We start from the raw sequence: 26,747 nt of genomic DNA, 5'->3' as shown, positions 1-26,747 counted from the left end.
TATGGGGGAACAATGAATCGTGTTCACACTATATAGTCAAATTAAGTGTGTAACATCCATTCTGAACAGAAAAATTCAAGACATGCAAAATATCAGACATCAGTTAGACAAGAGAATGCATGTCTTTCTTGCTGCTTAAATTAAACTTTTAATTATGCTCACATGTATGCTATTTTATGTAATTCTGAATACTAATTACCTAATTATTATAAATTACAGGAAGTGTGTATAACAGAGCTATGCAATGCTTCATCATAGCACCTATCAATAACTCTTTAAAACAATCACTTCTTTTCCAAGGATTATATGGTTGCTTTAAGGTGTTGCAGACCTTATATTCATGATCCCACATGCTCTGAAGCATCTTTTCCAAATTATTTCAGAAGTACTGTATAGGCATTATGAAGAGGCCTCTAGTGTACTTAAGTTTCCTATTCATATACACTTCTAAACCTCAACCTTTTTGAATAGTTTAGTATTGTGGCAAAATTAGATAAATTCTGCCAGCTCATTTTATTTTTATTAAAGACAATGGCCCTGTTCCCAACAAATGAAGATTACATTAATACGTTATACAAATATCAAGAAGGGTTAATTGATGCTGTCAACCAATCCAAAGTTATTAGTTTAATTGTATAAAAGACTGGATGAAGTCAATTCTAGTCAAAAGCAGGCCCAATCAGCTGTATCATGAGAATTTCCAAAATCTCATGAATTGCCTTATTTTGCCTAACTAGTTTTCCAAAAAAAAAAAAAGTCCTAGAAAATGGAGAATCATGGAGAAAGTAAGCCTCTTCATAGTAAATGGTCTGAGGGAAAGATGACCTGATGATTTTTTGTGTGAGATGTAAAGAACTTAGATTCTTTTGTTAACTACCCATTTCAGAAGAATGAATAAATTATATTACTGCTAATATTAAAATAATGGAAATTTTATTTGAATGAAAAACTTGAGTTTACAATCAGTTATTAAGTGAAGAATGAACAATTTGCATTTTTCTATTCCATGACAACATATGAAAAACCTCTCAGTAAATAAATATTTCTGTGAACAGATTTAAGATAAGGCATCTGTTTAAAAGATAAAGCCCATATCAGTTGTTCCTGACCCTTCAACATGGCTCACATCAAATCATGAAAAAAAAAACATTCACTGGATAAATCTGAAAAAAGTAGGCTGTTGGATCACAACCCAAAAGTCCCAGTGGCAAGAACATTGTGCTCATTCATAAGAGAACAAGTTAAGTAAGCTATTACCTCTATTCAGAACAAACTATTTACATTTTGCTGAATAGAAAGTCTCTGAAAGAAGCACTCTGTTAGAGTCAACATAGTGCACCCAGACTATAAAAATGGCTTTGAGAATATTTTTTGTCCACCATTTATAAAGTGCCACTATCAATTTTAAGTCTGCATTTTGCCCACTGAGTACCAAAATACTGAATAAACCATAACTTCCAAATCCTGCTGTTTTTGATAAGTTTGAGGCTAAGAACAGTCCACCATACAACCAATACCACAAAAGCTACTTACTGGGAAACAAATGCAGGTATGTAACTGAACCTCATGATGTTACATATGTACTCCTACAAACCATAATCAGATCCCACTTTGGTCTTTGTTAAGTCCATACTGCAATATCCTGAAACATTTTATGTTCATTACACAATGGAGAGAAGCTGGAATTGCAGTGCAGTATGAGCTCATTACAGCATCTTCAATTTTTTTATAATAGCATGCTTTTGTTTAACCAACAGTTTGGATCAGAGTGGCAAGTTCTGTCCTTCAGGATCCATATCACTGTTGCTGGGCTGAGGATGAATTGGTAGAATATCTAGCTCATCCACCTGGGGAGTGGGGTGCATCACCACCAGCTGGTCCTGGGGAATGTCTGCTGCAGCTGCTGCTAGGTTGGTAATTGATTTACTTTTCACACACTGGAAGTCAACATGACGACTTTTCCCTTCTTCCTTCTCCCATGACATCCTTATGAAAGGTCTTTGGACATAATTATAGATTACCTCTGGTCTCCCACCAGGTCGCTTCTTAACTTTTTCTTTGTACGTAGGGTAACCTAAAAGAAATAACCAATAAAATTTATAATTTCATTCAACATCTGAGGACTCTGAGATAGAATACAACTTTCTTTTCAACAAACTATTTTATTTACTCAGCATATTTTAAGGTGTGTCATTCTGTAATCATTCCTTCTTCCCCCTTTTCACTGCAGTTTTGTTGACACTCTGTAATTTCAAATCCCTTTTGTAAGTACATTCACATCACAAGAGATACACCATATGTTCTATGCTGAAATTTCAAGCTATGTTCTGTATAAGAATAAGCCTTAAACTTAAGCATAACTATAGTTTACCAAGATAAAACATGGTATTGAAAAAAGGACAACACGGTTAGTGGCTGCCAAGGCCTATTTCTTTTTTTGAAGTCACTACGTTCTAGTTATTACAGGTGGTCCTCGTTTAACAACCACTCATTCAGCAATTGTTTAAACTTACAACAGTGCTGAACAAGGGGTACTTACCCTCAAGTAAGTCCTCAAGGCTGCAGCATCCCTGCAGTCACATGATCACCATTTGCGACCTTCACTGCTGGCTTCTGACAAGCAAAGTCAATGGGGAAGCTGGCAGGAGGTCGCAAATGGCAACCATGTGACCTCGCGCTTAATGATGGTGTGGGATTTGCTTAATGACAGCAACCAGAAGTGCCGGAACTGCAGTCACTAAGTGGCATGGTTAAGTGACGTCATGCTTTATGACCACATCATTTAGTGACAAATTCCAGTCCCAACTGCCATAGTTAATCAAGGACTACCTGTACTCCCTCTTATTCCACTGTGGTTTTAGATCATAAATGTCTACATGTTAGTTTTTCACTACATGTTGGATTAGACAATATCAAATCATCTTACCTTCTATACCTAATCGAATCTTCTTAAGACCCCTTTCCTTCAGTACTGATTTGGCCACATCTCTGTTCTCAATATACTTGAAGAACCTATACAACTTTGTGCTATAAATAACTGGAGAGAAAACATATTTCATGAAGTGAATAAGCTATAGATACATTTCACCAGTACACAATAATGGTAAATAAAACAACTAATGCATTCTGAACCAATCTTAAAATATGCACAGTATTATTTATATTATCTAAGAATCCAGGTATTACAGGATTGAGGAGTGACCCAAGCATGGTAGTCCAGTCCAATATGCCTCCTGCACACTGACTACGCCTGCAACCTTGCACACTCAAGTGGAATATGTGATCATAAACCAAATATATTTACAATTCTCCAAATGACAGATTTGACAGGGGAACCTTGCATAAACAATGTACTCAATTGCCAGAAAAAAAATTAGGTATGTCTACTAAATCATGCATGTCTGCTCAACATAGAGTGATCAGAGGTAGAGCCAAAGCACATATGGATTTGGAGTTGGTGCTAGCATGCATAAACATCCTTGTACCTCTGTTTCATAAAACAGAGATGACTGCATTAGCTTAAAGTCTGATATATGAACCTTGAAATTTGCATTCTAAAAAAGCTTCTACAACACATTGCCACTTATATTTCTCATAAGGAGTTTAAAATGTAAGAAACTATGATGTAGTACAGTAGGAGTAAAAAAAAGTATTGCCCAAGAGACCCAACTGAATCCTTTTTGTGCGTCCTCAATACCCAGTATGAGTAGGGCCAAAAATTTAGACTCTTTTTATTGTATCGGGGGGGGGGAGCTAAAGAAGCAAAATGGATACATTAAGCTTGAAGATGCTTACAGAACCATTTTGAATTCCTGAATCCCCCTCCCAGAATAGTCCCTGACATTACCTATTTTTGGAGTACAGCCTTCAACATACCGCACAAAGCCTGATGCAGCCCTTAATCTATTGAAAGCTGATCATCCCTGCTCAATATTGATGCAGTACATGTATTTTAAAAATGCATGATTCAATTAATTATCTAGAAAAGAGAATGAGACATTTATGCTTCTTTTCTTTACAATTCAATTTGTGAATGAGTACTTTTCACTGTAGGTTTACTGAAGAACTGAAGGTTGCTTTAAGTTCATGGTTTGTTCTTTGGAAATGAGGCAGCACAGCTGCCTGATTAATTAATTAACTAAGCCCAGGTCTCAAAGCCAAATTCAACTGAAGGAGAACCAACTGACTTACTTTGTGAATATTCTTCTCCCATTTGAGGTGGGTACTCTTCATCCCAATCAACAACATCATCATCAGTGAGCACTACAATGTGGCACTCTCTTTCCCCACTCTGAGCACTGGCTACCATCAATGGCAGTATCATTTCTTCAAGGTAAAATTCAAACTGTTTCCGAGCACCATCATTTGATAATTCATGCATGAGAGCACCTGAAATCAATGCCATCAAATTCATTACTATCTGTTCAGAAAAATACCGAGCTGAATGTTAAATGAGCCACTATTACGTGATTCAATAAAAGTATTACCACCTTTGGCAAAACAAAGGTGCAACATCTCATGGTTCTTGTAACTGCTAAATTATGCTCAAATGTTTTAAATATGTTACCTTGGTATTTTCTAGGTTCTGGACTTGAAACAAGAAAATATCGAACTGCTGATGTTTATAAAGCATCTCTGACTTGTCTATAAAGTTAAATAAGCTGCACCAAAATAATGCAACACAAGAATTAACACACCAAGACCAAAATCATTAGTTCTGCAGGCACCCCAAAAGTCATGCCTAGCAAATAGTCAGGTACTTATTTGAGCAGGTAACATCCTCTAACTATTTTTCATTCTTCTAGTAGTAAGAAGTATCATACCGCCTATACTACCCAAAGAGCTTAAAGAATTGTATCTGCCACCCTTAATATACCAAACAAAATAGGCTAGTAATTTACCTGCTGCCCTGAGGTTATTTAAAGCAACAACACTGGCATAGATGCTCTCCGGGGACACTGGGTCCATATCTGACTTTGGCCCTCCGGAGCAAGTCTAATCTAAATTTTTAAACTCAGTGTCCCAGGTCCCCCACTGTGTCACAAATGCTACCCTACATCTAGAGGCTGCTGTGAGTAGAGGCTAAAATATGGATATTAATATTAAAATACTAGCTAAAAATATATTTTTGCCTACTAGGTCCAACCTCTTTAACTTTGGAGGATGGATTCCAGTCTGTTTGGAAGCAATCCCTGGTAGAGAAATTAGATGGTCTAGGACTCTATTCCCTCTTTATTTACTATCTTTGAGATTTGATCAGGCTAGCTCTGTGATGAAGCAGCAAATACCGAGAGCCAATTTGATGCAGTAGTTAAAGTGCTGACCTAGAAACCAGGAGACTGAGTTCTAAGCTTCCCTTAGGCATGAAAGCCAGCTCGGGCTTTGGGCCACTCACTCTTTCTCAACCCAACTCACCTCACAGCGTTGTTGTTGTTGTGTGAAAAATAGGAGGTAGGAGCATTAGGTATGTTCACCGCCTTGAGCTGGGTGACTGACTGACTGACTATCTACCTACCTATCTACCTACATACACACACATAGCCGCAGGAAAATAATAATAATAATAATAATCATCATCATCATCATCACCACCACCACCAGCAGGATGATCAAAGCAGTGCTCCAACCCTAGTATCAACAGCGCAGCCATACAGAAGCACCTGCAGTGTATTTTAGAAGTGTCCCCAACATAGAAGGGGCACTACTTTTGCACAGTGCAATATTCTTCCTTTGGCTGTTCTGGAGGAAAGATATAGGAAAATCCTATGCTTGGAACATTTAGGTCTCTGAAAGTTTAGGGAAGCTGAGTCTACCGAACAGGTTCTCCTTCAGCATATGTAGATTGGAAATGCTCTAACCTCTCCACTAACTGAAAGTTTTACAGGTCACAGAGTTCAAGCTATGCCTCTATTAGACTACAATCCCTTTTTAACAGCTCTGGTAGTCTTAATATTATTGATTCTTACAGCTAGTTTTTAGAATTACAATGTTCATACTTTTGTGCTATTAATGCTAAGTTTTAGCTCTATATTCCACAGCTTAGATAGCTTCTGTTGTAATTTTTTTTAGTTCTTACATCTATTTTTTTAAAATATATTTTACATTTCATCTTCTTTCTTCTATATAGTCACTACAAATATCTAATAATATTAGACATTTGTAATAGTAATGCTAATTCTTTAAGTATTTTTCCCCCATTTTACAGTCCAGATATATGCTGTTGCTGGTTGTAAATTGTTTTATGTTATATTATGCTGGTCTGTGACTGAAATAGAGTTTTATAAATAAAGCCTCTATGCATTTAACAAGAGTAACTACAGTATATATTACTAAACACAATCACCAGCCCAAACTAAAATCTATTTTATAATGTTAAAATTGATAAAATGCTCAAATGCTACTCTTAAAATAGTTTATAGTCAGAAAACAGCATCTTAAAAATGTACATACAGTATGTGAAGTTAACAGCAATGTTATACTTACTGAGGTCTCTACATTTGATAGTACTATAATCAAAAGAAATACAGAGATAGTCACACGCTTCTCGTAGTTCAGGAATAGATATTCCATCAGGGCAACGTATCACGCCAGTCTTGTAGTAATCCTTAAATTAAAAAAGAAAACAAACTGATTTGTGAGAAAACATTTAATTCTTATAGAATAAGCCCTACATTTTTCCAAATCCTTGCATGTTTTTCTGTTGCTGCAAACAAAACTGGGTATCCAGTAGCGTTGCAGAATGAAGCAATCTCTCTCCTGCCATATGAAGACTGAAAAGAGACTACTGTAGAACTGGAACATAATGGACACCAATTAAATTCTGAGTGCAATTCAAATTGCTTTGCTAACTCCATAAAAACGTATGCCTAATGAATCTTAGGAAATGTTTCTCCCCTCAGAAATGTTATCTGCCAAAGGTTTAACATCATTCTTTTTGTCTCTCAACTTCATCTTCTACTCCCATATTTACAAATAACATGATTCAGGAATTGAGGAACCCTGCTGTTTTCTTGGGCACTTAAAAGTCTTCTCAAGTAATATATTAATAATATATTAGTAATTATAAACACATTTCATGAAAAATAGCTTGCCCACTATTGCTGGCTTTCCCCAACAATGCACTGCCATTTTCCAGACAATAGCACATAGATGGTAAGCCCAATAGGAATGGCCAGTATCTCAAGCTGAGAATCCTTTAACATTCAGATGAGATGAGTTCCCTGAACAGAGAAATTTGAAAATCACAGACTTATAGCCAAATTCTTTATCCCTGGATTTTACAAGATTTTGAAAAATTGCATAATTATCAGTTGATACTACTATTGGTAGTACTCACAATACTGTTTAAATAAATTACAGATGTTTATAGTAAGCTTTTATAGAAATGATTTCCTACTTTTTAATCTCATAAATGTGAAATGGTGAACATGGGAAGAACAGAATCTTACGAGATCTCACCAGGATAGCACGAAAAACAGTGGAACCAATTCCTTCAGCCACTTCATATTCTCCTTTTTCATTGGGCCGTGTGAAATTATGTTCCCTTCCTGAACCAAACATCCTATATATAGAAAAAAAACCCATGTTACTCAAAATCCATTTTAAATGTACACAATTCATCAGGGTTTGAATTAAATTTGCTGAAACTTTAGAAATAATTATAGGAAATTCAGAATATGCACCGTTAGGGACTTGCAGACTTTGCAAGCGACTATGTCCATATTTCCAAAGAAAATTTGAGATGTTTAACGTATTTTAATACATGCAAAGTATGATTTAAAAACATCCATCTCTAAACTTAAAACAGTCAATGACAGAAGTCTTATTGACAGGCTTCATAGATTTGTTTTGCAACTTTTAACAATAATTTGGGTGGAAATTGATGAGTAATTCAATTCGACTCTTAAATTTAACTGCTACAAAGAGGGACAAAACTTTTTCATCCATGCACACCAGTAGCTATTCTTCAGACTCTATAGAAGCCAAAACAGTAATTTTAAAAAAATGTGTTCCCCACACTAAAATAGCTCTGCTTTTTGGAAGATTAACAATTAATGTTGAGCTGACATGTTTCAAAGTAGTAGGATACTGCATACTGATAATGCACTACATTAAGCCTCATATCACATCCAATACCACACCCCTCCCCAGACTTTGGCCATGGCTGCCAGAGCCTCTCAAAAGTTGCCCAATTGTTATGCTTAACATGACAGTGACGTTATTAAATATGTAACTGTAATAACAGTGTTAAAGTTTACTTAAGTTTAAATGTAAATTAAATCAGCTGTTTTGTTTAGTTACTTCTTGCCTTCCCTTCTCTGCCCCTTCTATTCTTTCAAATGAGGTTCCTAGCATATCATTCAAAGGCCAAGAGTGGCCATTGTATGAAAAAAGGTCTCTTACTATAGATGAATGTGCCGTCAATGTACGCATCCTCATTACCACCTACGCTACTCCATAATGAATTGGATACTTCATTGAAAAACTTCACACTAGGTAATTTCAAATTAACAAAGGTGTTATTTGAAAAATAACTATTGAAGAAAAAAGTCATGAGGTGTTTTATTTCCAATAAACTGAACCAAGGATAGACTTGTGTAAAAATAAACTACCCAACAGCTAAGTTATACTTCATGAAAAATACAGTAATACAGACTAATGGAGACTAACTGCACCTGAAATGTTTGTCTGACAGAAGCAACAAAGTGTGTGATCAAAAATATTTCACAATACTAAGACATTTGTTCTTAGTCATAATTCAGCCAGACACCTGATGATATATATGCAATAAAAAGTAATGCCAACCTGCCCAACATTGTATTTGGCTGTGCAGTAAAAACAGAAGGATCTACAACAAATCGAGTATTGTCCACTATAAGTGTTACTCTCTCTGAAGTTCTTATATTCCGAGCTCCCTCTTTTGCGTTCTCGTACACAAAAACCATTTCTCCAGCATTCTTGCAACTCCCATCCGAACTTGACTGGCTGCTGTTTCTACTACTGTTTCCTAGGCTGCTAGTGGAACCATTCGGAGAAGCTTTCTGAGGACGAGGGCTGCTTGGTCGAGATGAGCTATGATCCTTCTCACGTTCTGCAATGAAAAGCAATACAAATATTTTAAAATGAATTGCAGTATCAGAACACATTATATCTCAAAAGCACATTACAAAGGCAACATTTTTTCTATATTAAGCCAAACTTATCTTTGGATTTTAGTTTGGTGGTAGTAGAAACTCAGTGTACCATCTCATGATGTGACAGAGAAAGGCAGCAGTTTCCTAGCTTTCTCTGCCTATTGCTACACTGACTACTGAGGATGGAGTGGAAGAGGTGAATAATACAAGAGGGAATAACTAGTATAATCCAGCAATGGGATGAGACTTTTAAATTATTCTAAATTTTGAGATACCATAGACCAGTTTTCCCTAATTTGGTGCCAGATAGTTTGGATTACATTCTCCATCACAAAAGGATTGCCAGTATCCAAAACATCTGGAAGATCACAGGCTGAAGAATGCCATAGAACCAGTTTCCATGCTTAGGCCTCAGCTGAGCATACCAAACACAACATACACATGTAACATTGTACCCAAACATTTCTGTACACAAGGCTTAAGTAATCTGCTCTTTAATGTTTACTTTCACACAAATTACAGCTATAAAATGGAGAATGAGTATTTACATTCCCAATGAGATTCTGAACATTAATTTTTGTGCTTTCACATTTTAGATTTGTGACACAAAGAACCCTAGATTTAACTTCAAGTGAAAAGTTGTGATCTTTGGCAAAGGTACTTACTTTCTAGTAAAAACTTATTTTAAACAGATATAGTTATCTCATGATATACCTCCTTGATGTTGTCTTGTTGGCGAAGTAACATTTCTGATGCATGGAGTGAGCTGAGACTCAAGACGTTCATGGGATGAGTCACGTGATCTATCACTTGACCTTCTTCTGTCTCTTGACCTTTCGTGGCCACCACTAGCCCCATGAAGACTCATTTTTCTGCAATCACTCTTAACAAGACGAGATGAAGTACTAGAAGACAAGTGATCATGTTGAGATAGCATTTAGAATATTTAAATAGCAGTCAATATAAAACAGATCTTAATTGTGAATGTTTATTTTTCTAATATCAGTAGTATTCTAATATTAACCTCCTTTCTGAAGAGTTTAGAAAGAGGCACACTGCTTTTGGGAAAGTCATATCTATATGGCAAGATTTTCACCTTTTCATGGCACCTTGACAACATGTACATAATGGGCTAGGAAATGCCTCGGAAACAAAATGAGCCAAACCGGAAATGCAATGGGTCCTGATCAGATGTCTGAAGGCTGTCAGGAACTCACGCCTCATCACATCTCAACTATTGCAACATCCAGGGTCATGAGTTTCCTTTTTGATTAAGATACTTGAGTTCGTACAGAATGTGTTAGTCCATGCACAAACGGATGAAGACCGATTCACAAAATAATACCTCATTTTTAACCAGTGAACTAGCTACCAATAGGTTTCTGGGGAAAATTCAAATGTTGATTACTACCTATGAGACTATATGCTCCTAATAGAATCTGTCCTAACATGTGAATGGTGATTGCATGTGGTATATCTTCAACCCTTATGGAGCTATGGGAGCAGGGACCAAGAAATTTGTCTTTCCTATAAAACAGCTTGACCACCAACCATATACGGATGGCTCCTTCCCTAGAAAAGAAATAAAAATAATCGTCTTTCTCCAGTGTTTCAAATATTAATTTATTGTAGACCCTGTTGCCACCTGTTATCAACCAGGCTTATTTACCTTTTAACTGTTTTGAGATTTTTATAGTTTTATAGATGTTTTAAATATGCAAGCCACAGAAAGTTTTATGGTTGAGGTATCATATAAATCATGTAATTTAAATACATTTTACATTATGAAACATGTCAAGTTTAATTCAAAATTTGAGATTCATATTCTTTTAATTCCTTCCCTTTTCCACAGAAATCTCAAACTGCTCTATTTGAAAAAATTAAAACTACACAGAACTGAAATTTTTACTAGTTGCTTAATATGAAAGTAAAATGCTAACCAACTAGGCAATTAAAATTGTATTTGTATTTTGTAACTGTATCTTTACCAGGGACTCCAACATACAACATAGCAAAAGAACTGACAAAAAAGCTTGGACATCTCACAGAGAAGAGTGAATATTCTATCAACTCCTCACTACAGTGCCTCCAGAAAATCAAAGATGTACACATAGATGAAGATGAAATTATGGTGTCATTTGATGTCACAGCACTCTTTACATCCATAAACCTAGAACGAGCGAAAGAATCCATATCAGCAGTACTACACAACACACCCAACCTAACCAAATACACCCAGATCAAAATAACCAAAATCATGGACCTCATCAACCTCTGCCTCACTACCTATTTTCAGTTTGATGGACAAATATACCAACAAATCAGAGGCACACCCATGGGATCACCACTGTGAGGACTCATAGCAGAGATTATAATGCAACGCCTAGAAACTATAGCGCTTCCACACATACAATCTAAAGTATGGATCCGGTATGTAGATGACACCTTTGTTATAATAAAAAAGGAACAACTAGACAAGACACATGAAACCATCAACATCATCTTCAAAGGAATAAAATTCACCAGAGAGGAAGAAAACAACAACATGCTACCCTTCCTGGATATCCTCATCAGCAGAGGAAACAACAGTAAATTAGAAACCCAAGTCTTTTGGAAGACAACCCACATTAATCACGTACTCCATTACCAAAGTAACAACTCAACCTCCCACAAGAGGAGCTGTGTAAGAACATTATTCAAGCTAGCACAAACGCACTGCAGCAACCCAGAACAGCAGAAAAAGGAAACAGACCACCTATATAACATCTTCCCAAAAAATGGATATCCACACAACTTTATCAAAAAGTACCTGACCACTCAACCTACAACACAACCAACACAAGCTATGAAAAGGATCACACTGCCATACATCAGAAATGTCTCAGAAACTACCAACAGACTATTAAAACTATATGGCATCTCTGTAGCACACAAACCAACTAAAGCCCTTCAAAACATCTTAAGCAAACCAAAAGACCCCGTAGCCCAAGGTGAAAAAAACAGGAGTCATCTACAACATACAGTGTAAGGACTGTAACAACCACTATGTAGGATAGACAAGCAGAAGGCTTGCAGAGCGCATCCATAAACACCAACTAGCAGTTAGAAGACATGATGAAAAGTCCTTAATCTCATAACACGCGGACGGACTTAACCATAGTTTCAACTGGGAAACTGTCAGCATCTTAGACCAAGCTAAATCAAAAATGTGAGGGAATTCCTGGAAGCTTGGTATTCAGACAAGGCAGCCATCAACAGGCACACAGAGATAAACAACATCAACATGCTATTCAAAAGAGACAATAGAAAGGAAAACAAAAGACCAGAACATCTCACCAGCAATCATCACCCAGATAAGCAGAGATTAACACCAAGATTACCACCAGACATACAATCAAGCAGTAAACAACCTTAATCAAGGAACTACCAGAGGGAAAAAACAAAACAAAACAAAGCCCACACCCTCACCAACACTGGCAGGGCATGCCACGGTATATAAACAGAGAGTAAACCCCATTCCATTCTAGCACTGAAGATGTTACCTAGCCAGGTAATGAAACGTTTGCAAGAAAACAACCAAGCTCAGAGAACCCCAAGGACTCCACAGTTCAACCCTGAGCTACACATATTCGCTTCTATTGGTAACATTGTATTTGGCCTGGCAACAAACTATTAAACCAACAAACACAATAAGAAGGGTAGCCAAAAAATACAGTACTATATTGCCTTTCAAACACAAGCACTGAAGGAAATGTACTTGGCTTCTAGGTCACATTCTTTTGCTATAACCTCTGGCTCCATTCTCAGTTGAGGCAATTGTGACATCAGCAGCAAATCAAATCTAGATTATTTCTATGTTTGAGGCTTTTGACTATTTCAGGAAACTTTAAATTCAGGTGTCATAAACTTTTCAGAATTTACATCTTATCTAGCTTCTTCTATGAAGACTGAATCTTTCCTTTATACAATATTGTAGGGATCAAAAACTATATATTCTTGTGACATCCTGTGGGCCTCTACAACTGAGGACCTACAGACATGCAGGAAGCCAACAAGTGGAGGGCATGAAGTTTTGGCAAGGCCAATCTAACCTAAGCACTATGTTTCAAAAATACTGAAATTGGTTACAATAATATCCAAAACAGTCAGAACAGTATAATTCAGGACCAAAAGGAAAAGCCACTTCTGAGAAAGTGAACTTATTTAGAGAACAGATCCATTTAGAAAATAACTAATTAAATTCAGAACTGCTGTATAGAGCAGAATCAGCACAATTTTTATCCTACTGAGCATCTCTATTATACTGAATGCATCAGACTTTGGGATCAATATCACTACAGTTCCAATTGTCTATAGATACACAGAACTACAGATTTTTCTGCAATTAAAAAAAAAGGGGGGGTAGGCAAGTCACTGGTAGCAAGTTGAACTCCAAACTCCTCACCCCTATCTTCATCCTGCATTGCTTTAAATAGATCAGGGAACGGGGATATGAAGAGAAAACAGAAACTGATGTTAAAATATTTATCTACAAATTTAAAATAACAAAAGTAAACAAAGTTATAGAAGTATTTATCTATGTTAAACCAATATGTTAAAGCTAATATAACATTCCTTGTATTAAAGTAAAATTATCTGAGAATGAAGACAAAATTACATAAATTACCTATGGTAATAAAAACAAATGAGCAATTTTTAAAATGTTACTGGTGAACACTGAATTTTCCTTGCTATTTAGTGTTATGTGTATGTTTTCAGGTCCAAGTCCTGTTAAGTTTAATGGCCCTTGCTTGTGGGCCCTACAACTGCAACGCTGGCAACATCAAGCAAAACTCTCTTTTTTGGATAACTGAATAGATTCATAAAAATATTCAACTGATCATCCATAAAAAAGGTTTGCAGGTTTATAGAAGTAGTACAAATTATATTCTCTAAAAACCAATTAAATGTACATGGGAGTTTTTAAACTCTGAACAAAAGAAACGGATCTAAAATACACAAACCAGAATTAAAAGCAGAATACATGATATGTACACAGCGGTGTATATAAACAGCTATTTTTAAATTTCATTTTAATTGATCACATACTTTTCAGAGCTCTAATGGGCCAAAACTACATCCGAAAAGATTTTGTTGATGACACTAAAAATTTCCTTTTGCTTAAATTTTAAGACTTTTCCAGTGTTCATTTTAAAACTGAATGGAGTTTAAAAAATGAAATCAATAACAATAAGGTCTCAGTAGAAAAATAGTATATTTAGCATCAGGGAATACATTTGGAATTTTAAAAACAATGTTACATTAGGCAGTAAGGGGGAAAAATCCTTCTTTTAACTAACAATAAAGAATATCACCCTCCAAAACTTTAATAGTTCATATAACTAACTGCTCTTGGAAATGTCAAAAAGAAGTAGGAAACATTCTTTGGTATAACATGCAGATGCCAGATCGCTGTAATCTTTTACAGCAGCTCTTCAGAAAATTACAGGTTAAATTTTGATCCATTAGTAAGGAATTAATTTTATATATTAGTATAGCTAAACCTATATTGGAAAGCACTGATAATATCTGTTATAACTGATAAGTTAGACAAATGGGTATGTATTCCTTCAAATCAAAGCTTTCACTAACTGATTGCTTAGCCTATAGTAAAACACATATGTAATACATATTTTCTAATTTATTAAAATGGATTCTTAGTTTTTACAATTTCATTAACAGGACTGAAGTTCTTCTATCAAAAGAACTAAGCTAAAATATAGCAACAATAACCAGAATATAACTACAATATGAATTTGTATATATTATACAAGTTGAACATGGAAATTTAGATTTAAAAAGTTGGGAAAGTTATCACATCTCTTCAGAAACAATAAAAATAAGTTATATTTTTACAGATATAAAGATGACACATTTATTCAGGAACTTATTTGTCTCCCACATAAAAGAAGTTTTCCCCCCTGCAATAGCAATATTTTTATCTAACTAGCATATATTCCTGCTTCTGTATTTTAAAGTTATTTTCACTCCAGTGGCTTTACATGTTCTGTGTGGATAGATGCATGGATGAAATATGCCTAAAATTAAGAACGACAAGATCTTGGGAAAGTGGAATTTGTTCTTAACTAGCAAACCACAAATAAAGCACATTACAGAAATTTCACATTATAAAAATGCACCCTATATCCTACTGAAAATAGAGACAGAAAATGGGAAAGTATACTGAAAAACTCATATTTTATTATTTCTCATCCCTTTCCTGAATGCTAAACTGCTTTTCTGAAGTCATTTCCAAACTTATAAGCTGCTTAAGGAAAAGTGTTAGTTGGAGAAAAAAATATCTCAAACTCTAGAACAGGGAATAAAAAGATAACATAAAAACCTTGCAATTTAGCCAATGGAAATAAAATACTTTCACCAAGTAAGTATTTTGCACCTATTTCTATATGAAATCCAGTTGGAGCTGTCCACCAATCTAATAGGTAGTGAGTGATTTCCCCTTTTTATTTCCATCTCTCTATCCACCTAATTAGTTCTAGGTGCTCTAGGACAGAGAAAACTGATACAGAAATAAAAAATTGGAAGCTTCAATTATAGGAGCAAAAATCTGCTTGCCACAGCATTTGAAGAAACGCTCAGCTTTTGTTCATTCCAGAAAGGTCAGTTTAGCTCAACAGCAATCTTACAAAACCCACATAATGAAACACAATCCTCTTCAGCAATTCCAAACACAAGCCAAGTTCATGCATATTAATACTTGGATATATCTCCGGTAAACACATGCTACAGGAAGCATGCCTGATGACTCAGATAAAATGCTTCCTACTCAAGTGACAAAAACTCTAGAGAGATAGTAATCATGCTACAAAGATTTTCTCAAAAACAATAGTATGAAGGTTTGTACTTGATGTTCTCTTCAGCCAATTGAATGGCAATCATTAAGGGAATGGGTTTTCTATTGTCTGCAGACCCTTCCCTCCAAATCTGCTCAGGATTCTAAGCAATATACCCAGAATAGATTTGGGTAAATTTGCAAGGGAAAGAGAAATGTTTATTACAAGGGGAGACATTTGCTCAAACATTGTCATTATCAGTTTAAAAACAAAAGGTTTAAATAGTAATGAGAATGGAAAAGCTTGCTGTTTTGGTGAGAATGACTAAACTAAGCCTTCAAAGTGAATCTATTTAACTTTCATTTTGGAAATTAAATAATTCTAACTTTCTAAAAGTTATAAAATGTGTGTGTATATATGAAAAATACACAGGAAACTTTTACAAAATAACACTGAATCAGCAGCATTATAATGTAAAGTTCAACCAGCTGCATTATTCAACTTCCCCTCCCCATTATGTTTTGATCTTATCTAGCATAATTCCTTTCTTTTGCCAAATTCCTATTAGTCAACTGCTACTAATGTCTTTATTTTTTCTTCATTTTTTAAAATAGTCTGTAAAAAGTGATTTGTGTTTAAGGACATTTCATTCCAAGAAAAAATACTGCCAAGTAAAATTTTGGTTTATTTGAACATTCACATCCCAGTAAATGGGCTGTGATTTTCCCATTCTCCTCAAATATTTTAATTCCATCACATTTTGTTTAATGAGTAAAGCAAACCTTTGAGACATTTATAAAACATGTTAAATTATATGCCACATTTTGGTTTTGTTTATTAAACAGACTGTTTTGCTACATCAGATTTCAGTTTTTTGCTTTTTTCCCCGCAGAAAACCCATGTCAACTATAAATCCAGACAGAACACTTTATAAGCCTCCATTATAATACTATAACAACACAAGCATCTGTAGTACAGATTTCTTCCTAAGTCCAACCTGAATGGGTGATAGGCTGTTCAACTTCTATATATTATTGTTATAATACAATGTTGTTATTATATAGCGCACTCTTCAGATTGTTTCTGGGTGACAGCTGATTCAAGCTATTTCCATACAGCAATCTGTAATGTGGCTTGCTGATACCAATTTACTGGTCAGCCAATCACATATGCCAGAAACATCTTGATAAAATACACATATAACACATATAACTTTAGAGATACTCTCATGAAGTAGTTCCTGTATTATGAAACTGTTATTTATTCTAAAATAATCAAATCAATAAAATAAGCACCTCCTATAACAATTGGAAAAAAGCATATTATTAAGAGAATCTTAAAAGTAATCTTTGTAAAAAGATGTGATCCATTTTCACACTGCTGAGAAATGTAAGGATTGATACAACCTAACTTGCATCTTACTCTCATGAACCACCTTTTAACTTCTTTATTAAAGCGATCAGAGTGGATTTGAAACTATAAATGTTACCTTGGCCTAGAAGACCATCAAATAGGAAAAAAGTAGTAATCTGACTAATGCTAAACAATAATAAAAACTTTAAAGATAGCCCCTTTTGATACATTGTTTTATATCATTTCTATTTTTGCTCAATTAAGCAATGCATCCCAAAGTCCCACCAATAACATTGCTATTTATATTATAGCCTTTTCTTTAGATCCAGAGTCATACAACTTCTCTTTACCATATAGATATTTCAAGAGATCAGTTACACAAAGAACTATTCATCTCCTTTACATATTCCCTTCTCAGTTAAATACTGCTAACTGTATCAAACTGTTAACAGATACGCACCTGCTTTTTGTGTGGAAAAGGGTAGGAACACAAAAACAGGGAGAAAATGTTGAAAACAAAGTACAAAGGAAATCTGCTCCTCTCCAGGCTGCAGGTTTAGAAGCCAGTTCGGCATCCTCTGGCATTACTTGCTAAGTTCAGCATATTTGTTATTTCCATTCTCTTCTCAATAGTCCATGGCATTATTAGCCTCACTTTCTAGCATCCTCTTTTCTTCTCCATCTCAAGGGTAACAATCCTGTTACAGCTTTTCAGTCCATTAAGTGCTCAGAGAGGTAAGCCCCCAAGATATTAATTCATTTTCTCACAGCCACTGACTCAGCCATGCACAGTGCAGCACTGACGTCTGACCTCGCAGCCTCCAGTAAGCTGAATTGATGCTTACCATTTCCTTTTTTCTAAGCCGCCATTGGCTGGCATATTTGATAGATAGCGTACGGAACGCATAAGGAAAGAGCTGCCTGGTATACTGCCAAGTGCCATCTGTGAAGCTATTTCTAGCCCTGCCTGCTTGTCAGATTTTAATAAACTAATAAAGCATCTGAAATGTTTCTTCTGTCACCTATCTTTCATGCCTCATTTTTTAGGCTTTCAGTGCAGCAGAAACATTAGAATTCATTCAGCATATAGTAATTTGTCTGGACAGGAATTCACACCAAAAGATTCTTAATAAAAGTCCTGTGCCATTTGTTTAAAACACAGGAGAGAAAGACAACTGCCAAGAGAATTTTATGTCAAGAAACTGCATGTGCAAAGTAAGCGAGAGATACTTTAACTATTCTAAGCACAGTGTTTCTTTCACCAGTATAATGTTTCAATTAACACCAGTGCAAAGAAAAGTCTAGGGTTTTAATTTCAAAGAACAGGTCAGGAAAACAAAGAAAACAAAGTTTCTAGTCTAATCCTAGCAAGCAGAATGTAATTTGTGTGATTTTCAAAATAAGTGCAACATATTTACAAAATGATAGCTGTATATATGTTTGTGTCTATATTATGACTTCGGCAAAGCTCTGGATTCAATTTGGAAGAAATGCTATGGAATGCACATGGATGCAGCACCTATCTATGATTTATTAAAACAACCATAACTATTTCTCAATTGTACAACTGCCAAAGCTTTCACAGAACAGCCACACAACTACTGTCCTACATCTATGCCATACTAATCTTTTTAAAACTTATGATCTGTCTGGTTTATTCAGGTCTCAGGGTGCAAATAAAACAGCTCTCCAAGGTATGCTAAACAAGTGAGGGAACATAGCTCAATATGCAAAAGGCCCAAGGCCTAAACCACGGAGTCTCCAAATATGGCTGGCAAATTAAAAAGCCATATCCTGTTACCACAGACTGAGGTGGGCAGGTACTACTAGGTTAGGGGCTGCAAATCAGCCTCCTGACCCACCAGCAGGCCACAGGAGACAATCTACAGGAACTTGATGTCACTGAAAAGCGCAGATCTGGAAGATGTAAATCAATTTTAGTTAAAGTCTAAGGGTGGAGTGGGATTGGGAAGCCTCTAACATTAAACTATTCCTTATTTACATGTTCAAAGAAAAGCATTAGCATATTCACACACTTCCATTATATGTAAGTAGATATCCAGAATCCAAACTCAGATTTTAAAATTTAAAAAATCCTAGAAACAGCTACAAGTACACAGGGAAACAATAGAGGATCATCTATGAATCAGAATGCAACTGTGCAGAAACTTGAAAAATGTGAGTTCTGAGCTAAATGAAAATATTCTCTGTATGTAGCACTCACAAATGCTGAGAAAATTTTGAATATATGGAGTTATATTCAATTGTGCCTCTTGGCAGAATACCTGCCATATTTCTCTTCTGCATATCCCAATCTGCATAAAAGTTATTAGAACTTCTGGAGCAGGATATAAACAGTCGTGCATGAGAAGAACAATGGAAACCATTGTTACATGAGCATCAGCTCACAGATGTAACACAGCATGAAGTTGGCGACCCTATCCAGAGCTAACGCTGTAGCCATCATGAAACCATGTTGTTTCTGAAAAACAGAAATTCCACCATGTTGGGATTAAATTTAAGCTTGTTTATACCCATCACAACCTCCACAAAGAGGGTTAGACTTCCACAGCATCTCCAGCCAGGCTTGGAGCACCAATGAAAAGATGACTATCATCAGTGTACTCAAGATACCTCACCCCAAACCAATATATGACCTCTCTCAGTAGCTTCATATAGATGGGCTGAAGCAACTGTCACCCTGACTACTTCTTACCCACCAGTACCAGCTGAAACAACCCACTAAGGTAAGAGCAGAACATTTGGAGAAAGGTACCTTCAACCCTTTATCCAAAAGGCAGTCCACTTGGATATCATGATAGGTGGTACCAAAAGCTCCTGAGAGAATCTGTATTGAAAATAATCTAGATAAACTACTTAATTAAGGGTCCTTCATAGCTGAGTCACCAATACCATCTGAACAGCCCTCCCCAAGAAAGGGAGGTTGGAGATAAGGCAATAATTGTCCAACAAGGCTTTCTTCAATAGAGTGACCATCACCACATTTTCCAAGACAGATGGGATCATGTCATCTCTCAAAGAAACATTAACTATCTCTTGGATCCAGCCATTCACATACCTCCTCATTGCCGGAAGGATCCAGGAAGGGCACTGCCCCAGATCATACATACCAACTTTCACAGTAGAGAGAACCCACAAGTTTCCAGAAGTTCAAACTAATCCCAGATAACATTATAAAATATATCTCTATTGTCACACCAAAATCTGTTGAAGAAGCATCAAGCTCAAAATTAATATAAGCAATTTTATCCTTGAATTATTTGGCAAAAGTGTCACAGTGGCCAGTTGAAGTGTCATCTCCACTATTTCTCCCCAGTAGGGAGTTGTTGTTGTTGTTGTTTAGTCGTTAAGTCGTGTCCGACTCTTCGTGACCCCATGAACCATATTGCGCCAGGCCCAGTAGGGAGTAGGCTATTTTAAACAAAGCCACGGGAGGTTGCAGATACAATAAAGACAGAAAAGTCAGCAGCTTTACCACCCTTCACCAACAATGTATAACAATGCTAATGTAGAACATGAGCACATACCCGTGGTCAGTCTTATTCATCTATATGCTACTAAAACTCTCGTGTCTGTAACCTTCAACTGGGTGAAACAGTGTGTCATAGGGCAACAATTTTTGAACCAAGGTATCTCAGATGGGCTAAATTACAGAATGTGTCCAAAATCAGGGACCCATTACTCCCGTGAGATTGAAATTTGGGAAATGTGTGGCTGCTTCAGCACTGTTGTGCTGCTGCGCCATCATGGTCAGCCCTAGTCACTTGATCATCATGGGCATATCCCTACCCTCTTTCCCACCTCCCTCTGTCCCCTGTGCCCAATCGGCTGGCAGCAAGGCCTGAGGGGCGAATGGCAATTGGCTGCTTTAGAACCAAAACCGAAATTTGAACTCTCTTAATGGTGATGGGCATTGAGGGAAGGACAAGGGAGTGACTTGGATGCACGCTGGTGAGGTAGAGCTGGCTGGGGGGTGCTGGCGGTTGGCATGTGAGCCCTCTTCCTCCCTCGAGGGAGGGGGCCCTTGGGGACACACCAGAATGAGGAGCAGGAGTGCAGTTTTCCTTGCAGTCTGTGGCTCCCTTTGTTCCACCTCCTACCAGCAAAGTGGCAGGCAGTTCCACGGGTCAGTTGAGGAGGAGGCTTCATGGGGCTCCTGAGGTTCGTGAGGGGAGGGCAAATGGCACAAGCCTATATTATATGTAGAAAGAAAGACAGACAGGAAGGCAGGCAGGCAGATTTCTGATGCTCCCTGCCAGCTTCCCACAAGCAAAGTCAATGGGGAAGCCAGCAGCAAGTCACAAGTCTCTGTTTAGGTAAGGAAATATCTCTGAAACAATGACCCAACAGGTCACAGGTTGTCTAGTTCCTTGCTAAAAGGTCGGAATTCACATGAGTTAAAGGAAAAGGGGAACAAGTAGAAGCAACATGAAGCATCAAACATACACACATACAAGATTCTCAGAAGAACCACCACATGGAAAAAGACCAGAAACAAGCTTTCAGAAATGTGAAGCTATACTGATATACCACCTGAGTCTCCAATACGTTGATCTATAATTATTTTTACACAATTTTTGAATATCCAAAGACATTTAAAAAAAATTAATTTTAACAGCACAGAAAACTAAATTTGATGAGGAACCAATCTTTCCTTAACTATCTACATTTCATTCTAAAAATTACAACTGTAAGCAGTATGTTAAAAGCATCCTAATAAATGCAGTACATCTAGGCTGTGTGTCAAAATACCAAGAGCACTTTAGTTTTAACGGGAAGGATGTTTAAGAAGTGGGGTGGCAATGAAAGTTCTAAGATGGCATGTTTTAAAGGATGTTGAACAATACATATGAATATAGTTTTAATCTGAATAACTGCAACTCTATTGCGGTAGTAGCATCTTTTTATTTGTTCTTTGTTAATTACTAAAAAGTGGAGTTTGCAAATATACCACTACTTAGCAGCATAATTTAAGGTTAAAGCATAGTTTGTATAATTTATATGGTGGTGGTTTAAGTATGTTGTCTTTACCCAGATTCTTTGACTATAAACCAGGGTTTATGGCTTGGCATATTGCCTATACCCAAACAATTATGATTTATTTGCTAAGCCATGGATATATAAACCATTGCTTAGCATGACTATGACCTCAGCCTTAGATTTCGTCAAAATTCTGACTGTAGATACTATTGGGATAGTATCTAACAATGGAAATTAAAACTGTTGACCCCTTAACATACATGAATAGAGGGGAGCTGTAACAAAGGAAGATTTTTACAAGAACTTCAGCTATGTCTAGCCAACTGGAAGGCTACTTTGCAATCAGGAATATAATTTCACCAATCTTTAAGGAATTACAAGAAGGAATATGGTGTATTACTCTGACACTTCTTAACAGAGATTAATTAAAATGAAATTCCATTCAATATTGTTAAAAACTTTATTTTAAAATAAACTTAAGGATTTACAATGTTTAAACCCTTGAAATGTTTCAAAAAATATCAATCCAAAACTAATAACATAAGCTGATCATTACAAGTAGAAGCTACAAATAGAATATCCTGGTTTAAAAATTACTTCTACCTGAATTCACCTACTAACCCTAAACAAGGCTTTATTTGCATAACCATAGTTCCATATCAGCTGCACTAAACCATGGAGTATATAACCATGATTTTTAAAATAAACTATAACTGGTTAGTTCAAAACCAAACAGAGCCCATTCTGGTTTACTACAGAGAATCTAGCTAGTTTATTAAGGGCATTGAGAAATCTAAGCAGATGCACAAAAATATACTCAATCATCATCACTATTTGACAAAAACCATGTCTGCGTGAGAAATTAGTCTTGTTCAATATTAGCAAAAGGGCCTTACTCTTGTTCTTTCCCATGGAAAATAATATCCTTGAAAACATCAGCCATAGTCAGTTTATTTCGCATTGGAGGGTTTCACAAACCCCTTAACATGGCAGCTAGGTACAAATATTCTTCTAAAGACTGCCTTTGGCACTTGCCAATCCAAACCCTATTCCATTCTATTTAAAAATATATATATTTTAAATAAAATTAAAGAGGGAGCTGGCATGCTGTTAAGCAAAGCACCAGACTTTAAAATTACCTTTATTTCTTAGAATGCACTCCTAGATGTTTCATAGTCCCCGTAGGCAGTCTTAGAAAACGCTAACAGTGAGTTGCTGTGTATTGTTTTGTTTTTAAATTTGTCCAACTCCCCAGATGTCTGTCTATCTGCTCAGATAAAATGCCAGAGTAAGCCAATCTGATAGGGAAACATCTGGGGAAGCTAAGAAGGAAATGTTTCAAAACTCAGGCATATAGGCCTGTTCAATGATAACAAACAACCCTAACATAACAGCCTTCAAATGTAAAAGACGTATATCATATTTTAGATCAAATAAAGGCAATACCAACAGGTTAACTTTGTGTTCTGATTAAGTGAAATATACACAAACAATGGCAAACACCACAGCTCTTAGAAGGAAGGCTATTTACAATTAACTACAAATCTGTATGTTTTAGACTCTTCAAATTGGATTTTAATATGTCCTGCTGATGAGTAAAGAGTAGATTAGATGGGCATATATTCCTTATAATACTATTACAATTGATAAAGTGATTATTCAAAGCAGTAGTTGCAGTTATGTAAGAATCAGGAATTCTCTTGTTAGAGCCCCTCGCTTCATTACCAAATAAAACAAAAAATCAATTACAGATTAAAGGCAAATAAGTATAAACCCAGTATAAACCACAGCAGGAAACTGGTCAATCTGACTTTAGTGGGCAAATGTCTATGATTGTAACTAAGATGTATCAGATAAGGAGAATTAGAATTTGTACAAATTATGTTCAACAAACATCACCCAAAATAAGGCAGAAGGATCAAATAGAATAATGGGATCATACTACAGTAGTGTAATGGTCACTAATATCTAAATAACTGAGAGCCTTTAAAGGAAAATTGAAAAATACAGGGGTTTTTTATATTTATATTTTTATATTTATATTTTCACTTATTGTGAAAAATATAAGGATTATTTCTACATAATTACAATGAAAATGTACATTTTACAAGTAATTTATAATTTAGAAGATAAAGGATTGCTCACTGAAACATAGTTACCTAAGTATTTTAAAATACTTTAAACAAAGTATGACAAGACATTTGTTTTTGTATATTAAGAATTATAATCTTATATCTTTTCTGATAAATTGTACAATTTTAATGATTAGTCTGAATCTCTGGAATAATAAAAGAAAAATACTGAATTTTTAAGAATTATCAATTCAAGCAAACCCACTAATGAATTAGTACTAAACAAAAAAAAATATTTAAAAAGAATTATACTATTCATATATTCATAGTTGTTATACTATTAAATGAGTAACAAGCAACTTTTATTAGACAATATCAGCCAAAGGACTATTTTTTAATCTACTCAAGGAGTAAAGTTACATTTGTTAAAAGCTTTATAAAGGTATAGGTGGTGTCAAAAGAACAGGTAATATCCAATGTGACTCTCCGTAAAACGGTTTTCACTAATGAAAGAGGGAAGGGGAAATTCCTCACACTCCCTCAGATTCTTTAAGGATCAGCAGCCCTGGAAAGCTGATTCTGGAATGGTAAAAAACTGTAACTGGAAATTTCCCCTACTCAAACTTTTATTAAAGTATAATCGCTAGACTCCTAACCAATGCTTTAAAAATATTATTCAAAACACTAAAATTTAAATTAATAAAATACAGAGTTACAATTATTACTCAAGGATCACAAAATACATGATAAACTGGAAAAATGATGCCAGGTAGAACCATTAGAATGTACTGGATTTTCTTTTACAAATATGGATAATATAATTTGAGACTCTCTTTTTATTATATTCATAGTGTAATTCCCACAGTTAAGATAAACTGAGGCTTACAGTATGAATATAATACAATACAACTTATGAAGGCAAACATTAAACATATTGAAAACCTTCTCTATGGATACCAAGTGTTGGAATAAACTACAAGGCAGCCATCCAAACTCCAAAAATAAGACGTTCACCACAAGGCAAATTATGATTGCTTCATTCACACTGCAACTTACTATCTAAATATAATCCAAACTTTCCAATGAATGTTCCATTAAAAGCATTGGAACAATACAGCACATTACAGGCTTGTGGCAAAACGTGATACACTTAATAGGATCATCACTTCATTAGCTCTAAAAACAACAAAAAGTACAAATATTAGCCCACACTACAGAATTGCGCAAAATAGAATGAATGAGTCATGACAAAGCAATTTTAGCAGGAACTGCCACGCACACAAGCCCTCCAAAGCGAATTACGATTACCAAATGCGTGGAGGTTAACAGGAAATCTTCACCCTCGGCGCCAAATTGCCTATTTTTCTTCCTCGGTAACGGCTTAGTCCACGTTTGCCCCAAGAGAAATCGTTCACCTTATCATCTCCCTCTGCCCTATCGTATCTAAAAAAAAGCAGCGCCCAGCCTCAAATTGCCGTTAGCAGAGTCCCCTCAAAACCATCACACACACACACCCCGTCATCCTTCCCACACTTGTCCACGTCGGAGCAGTACCTGCATATTGTACCTGGCACACTAGGCCGATACCATTTTCCACAATGCCATCCAACAAGCATCCTCATAGCCCAGCTCGTAATCTTAAAAAAACTCTCCCATGTACTAATCCTCCTGAGATCTCCGGTCGAAGAAACCTACCCTCAGCGACTCCCTACTTGTTGGTGCCCACTCCCCTTAAACTACTAGAAGTCCCAAGAGTTACATAGTTTTCAAAACTGTAGTTTCTCCCACAATTTGGCTGTTCCACTCGAGCGAGCTTCCCATCAATAGAAAGCGCACGCACCCACAACATAGACGTCTGGATGTTATCGAAAGAACAGACCCACCACCAAATATCCTTCAGTTCCCCGCCTACACCCCGCATGTCATCAATAAAGGTGGCTTATTTTAAAACCCCCGGCCCCTGCAACACGGCTCCACCATCCAGACACCCGGCGTCCATCTTTTAGGGGCCCCGGTAGCTTCGACTCTCCCTTGCCACTCAATCTCCCTTTTACGGGCAAAGGAACCGGAGGCTATGGCTACCACTTCGCTCTCACCCACCAAGAGAGGCTTCCCGAACACAACATTGCGCCGATTTTTCTTATCGCGAGGCAATTAGCGGTCTGCCACCCGCATCCCTGCTCCTTCACCTCACCTGTCGCGATCGACGTCGGGGCTCAACCGACTCACTCTCTCCCGGAGGCGGCCGCTATTGCTATTACTACTACTACTACTACAATGGCTAGGCCCAGTCAACCGTCCGCTCAGCTCCCGCGAGAAGCAGAGTACTCTATTCTGACGTCCGAACGCTCGCG

The 26,747-nt window shown here is 36.4% G+C and overlaps 1 protein-coding gene across 2 annotated transcripts; it reads right to left on the bottom strand.

Annotated features, from left to right (window-relative positions):
* Positions 1-925: 925 nt before the first annotated feature.
* BTBD10 (BTB domain containing 10) lies at positions 926-26,737 on the bottom strand. Of its 2 annotated transcripts, none has more exons than XM_007439524.4 (8): positions 17,781-18,136; positions 9,849-10,039; positions 8,806-9,091; positions 7,459-7,561; positions 6,484-6,604; positions 4,192-4,389; positions 2,927-3,037; positions 926-2,074 (listed from the first exon to the last, which is right to left on the bottom strand). In XM_007439524.4, the coding sequence occupies exons 1-8, from the start codon at positions 17,903-17,905 to the stop codon at positions 1,764-1,766; spliced, it is 1,446 nt and encodes a 481-aa protein (XP_007439586.1). In that variant the 5' UTR covers positions 17,906-18,136; the 3' UTR covers positions 926-1,763. The 2 variants fall into 2 exon arrangements, with proteins under 2 accessions (XP_007439586.1, XP_007439585.1); XM_007439523.4 differs by lacking the exon at positions 17,781-18,136 and adding an exon at positions 26,588-26,737 and having other exon boundaries at positions 927-2,074.
* Between the last annotated feature and the right edge of the window lie 10 nt (positions 26,738-26,747).

This window comes from Python bivittatus, unplaced genomic scaffold, assembly GCF_059951505.1.
Source record: "Python bivittatus isolate LINGU-HERP-01145 unplaced genomic scaffold, Pbiv_v1 ctg000480_np1212, whole genome shotgun sequence".
Lineage (NCBI taxonomy): Eukaryota > Metazoa > Chordata > Lepidosauria > Squamata > Pythonidae > Python > Python bivittatus.
The sequence above is the reverse complement of the archived record's forward strand: the minus strand, read 5'-3'. Positions and strand labels throughout refer to the sequence as shown.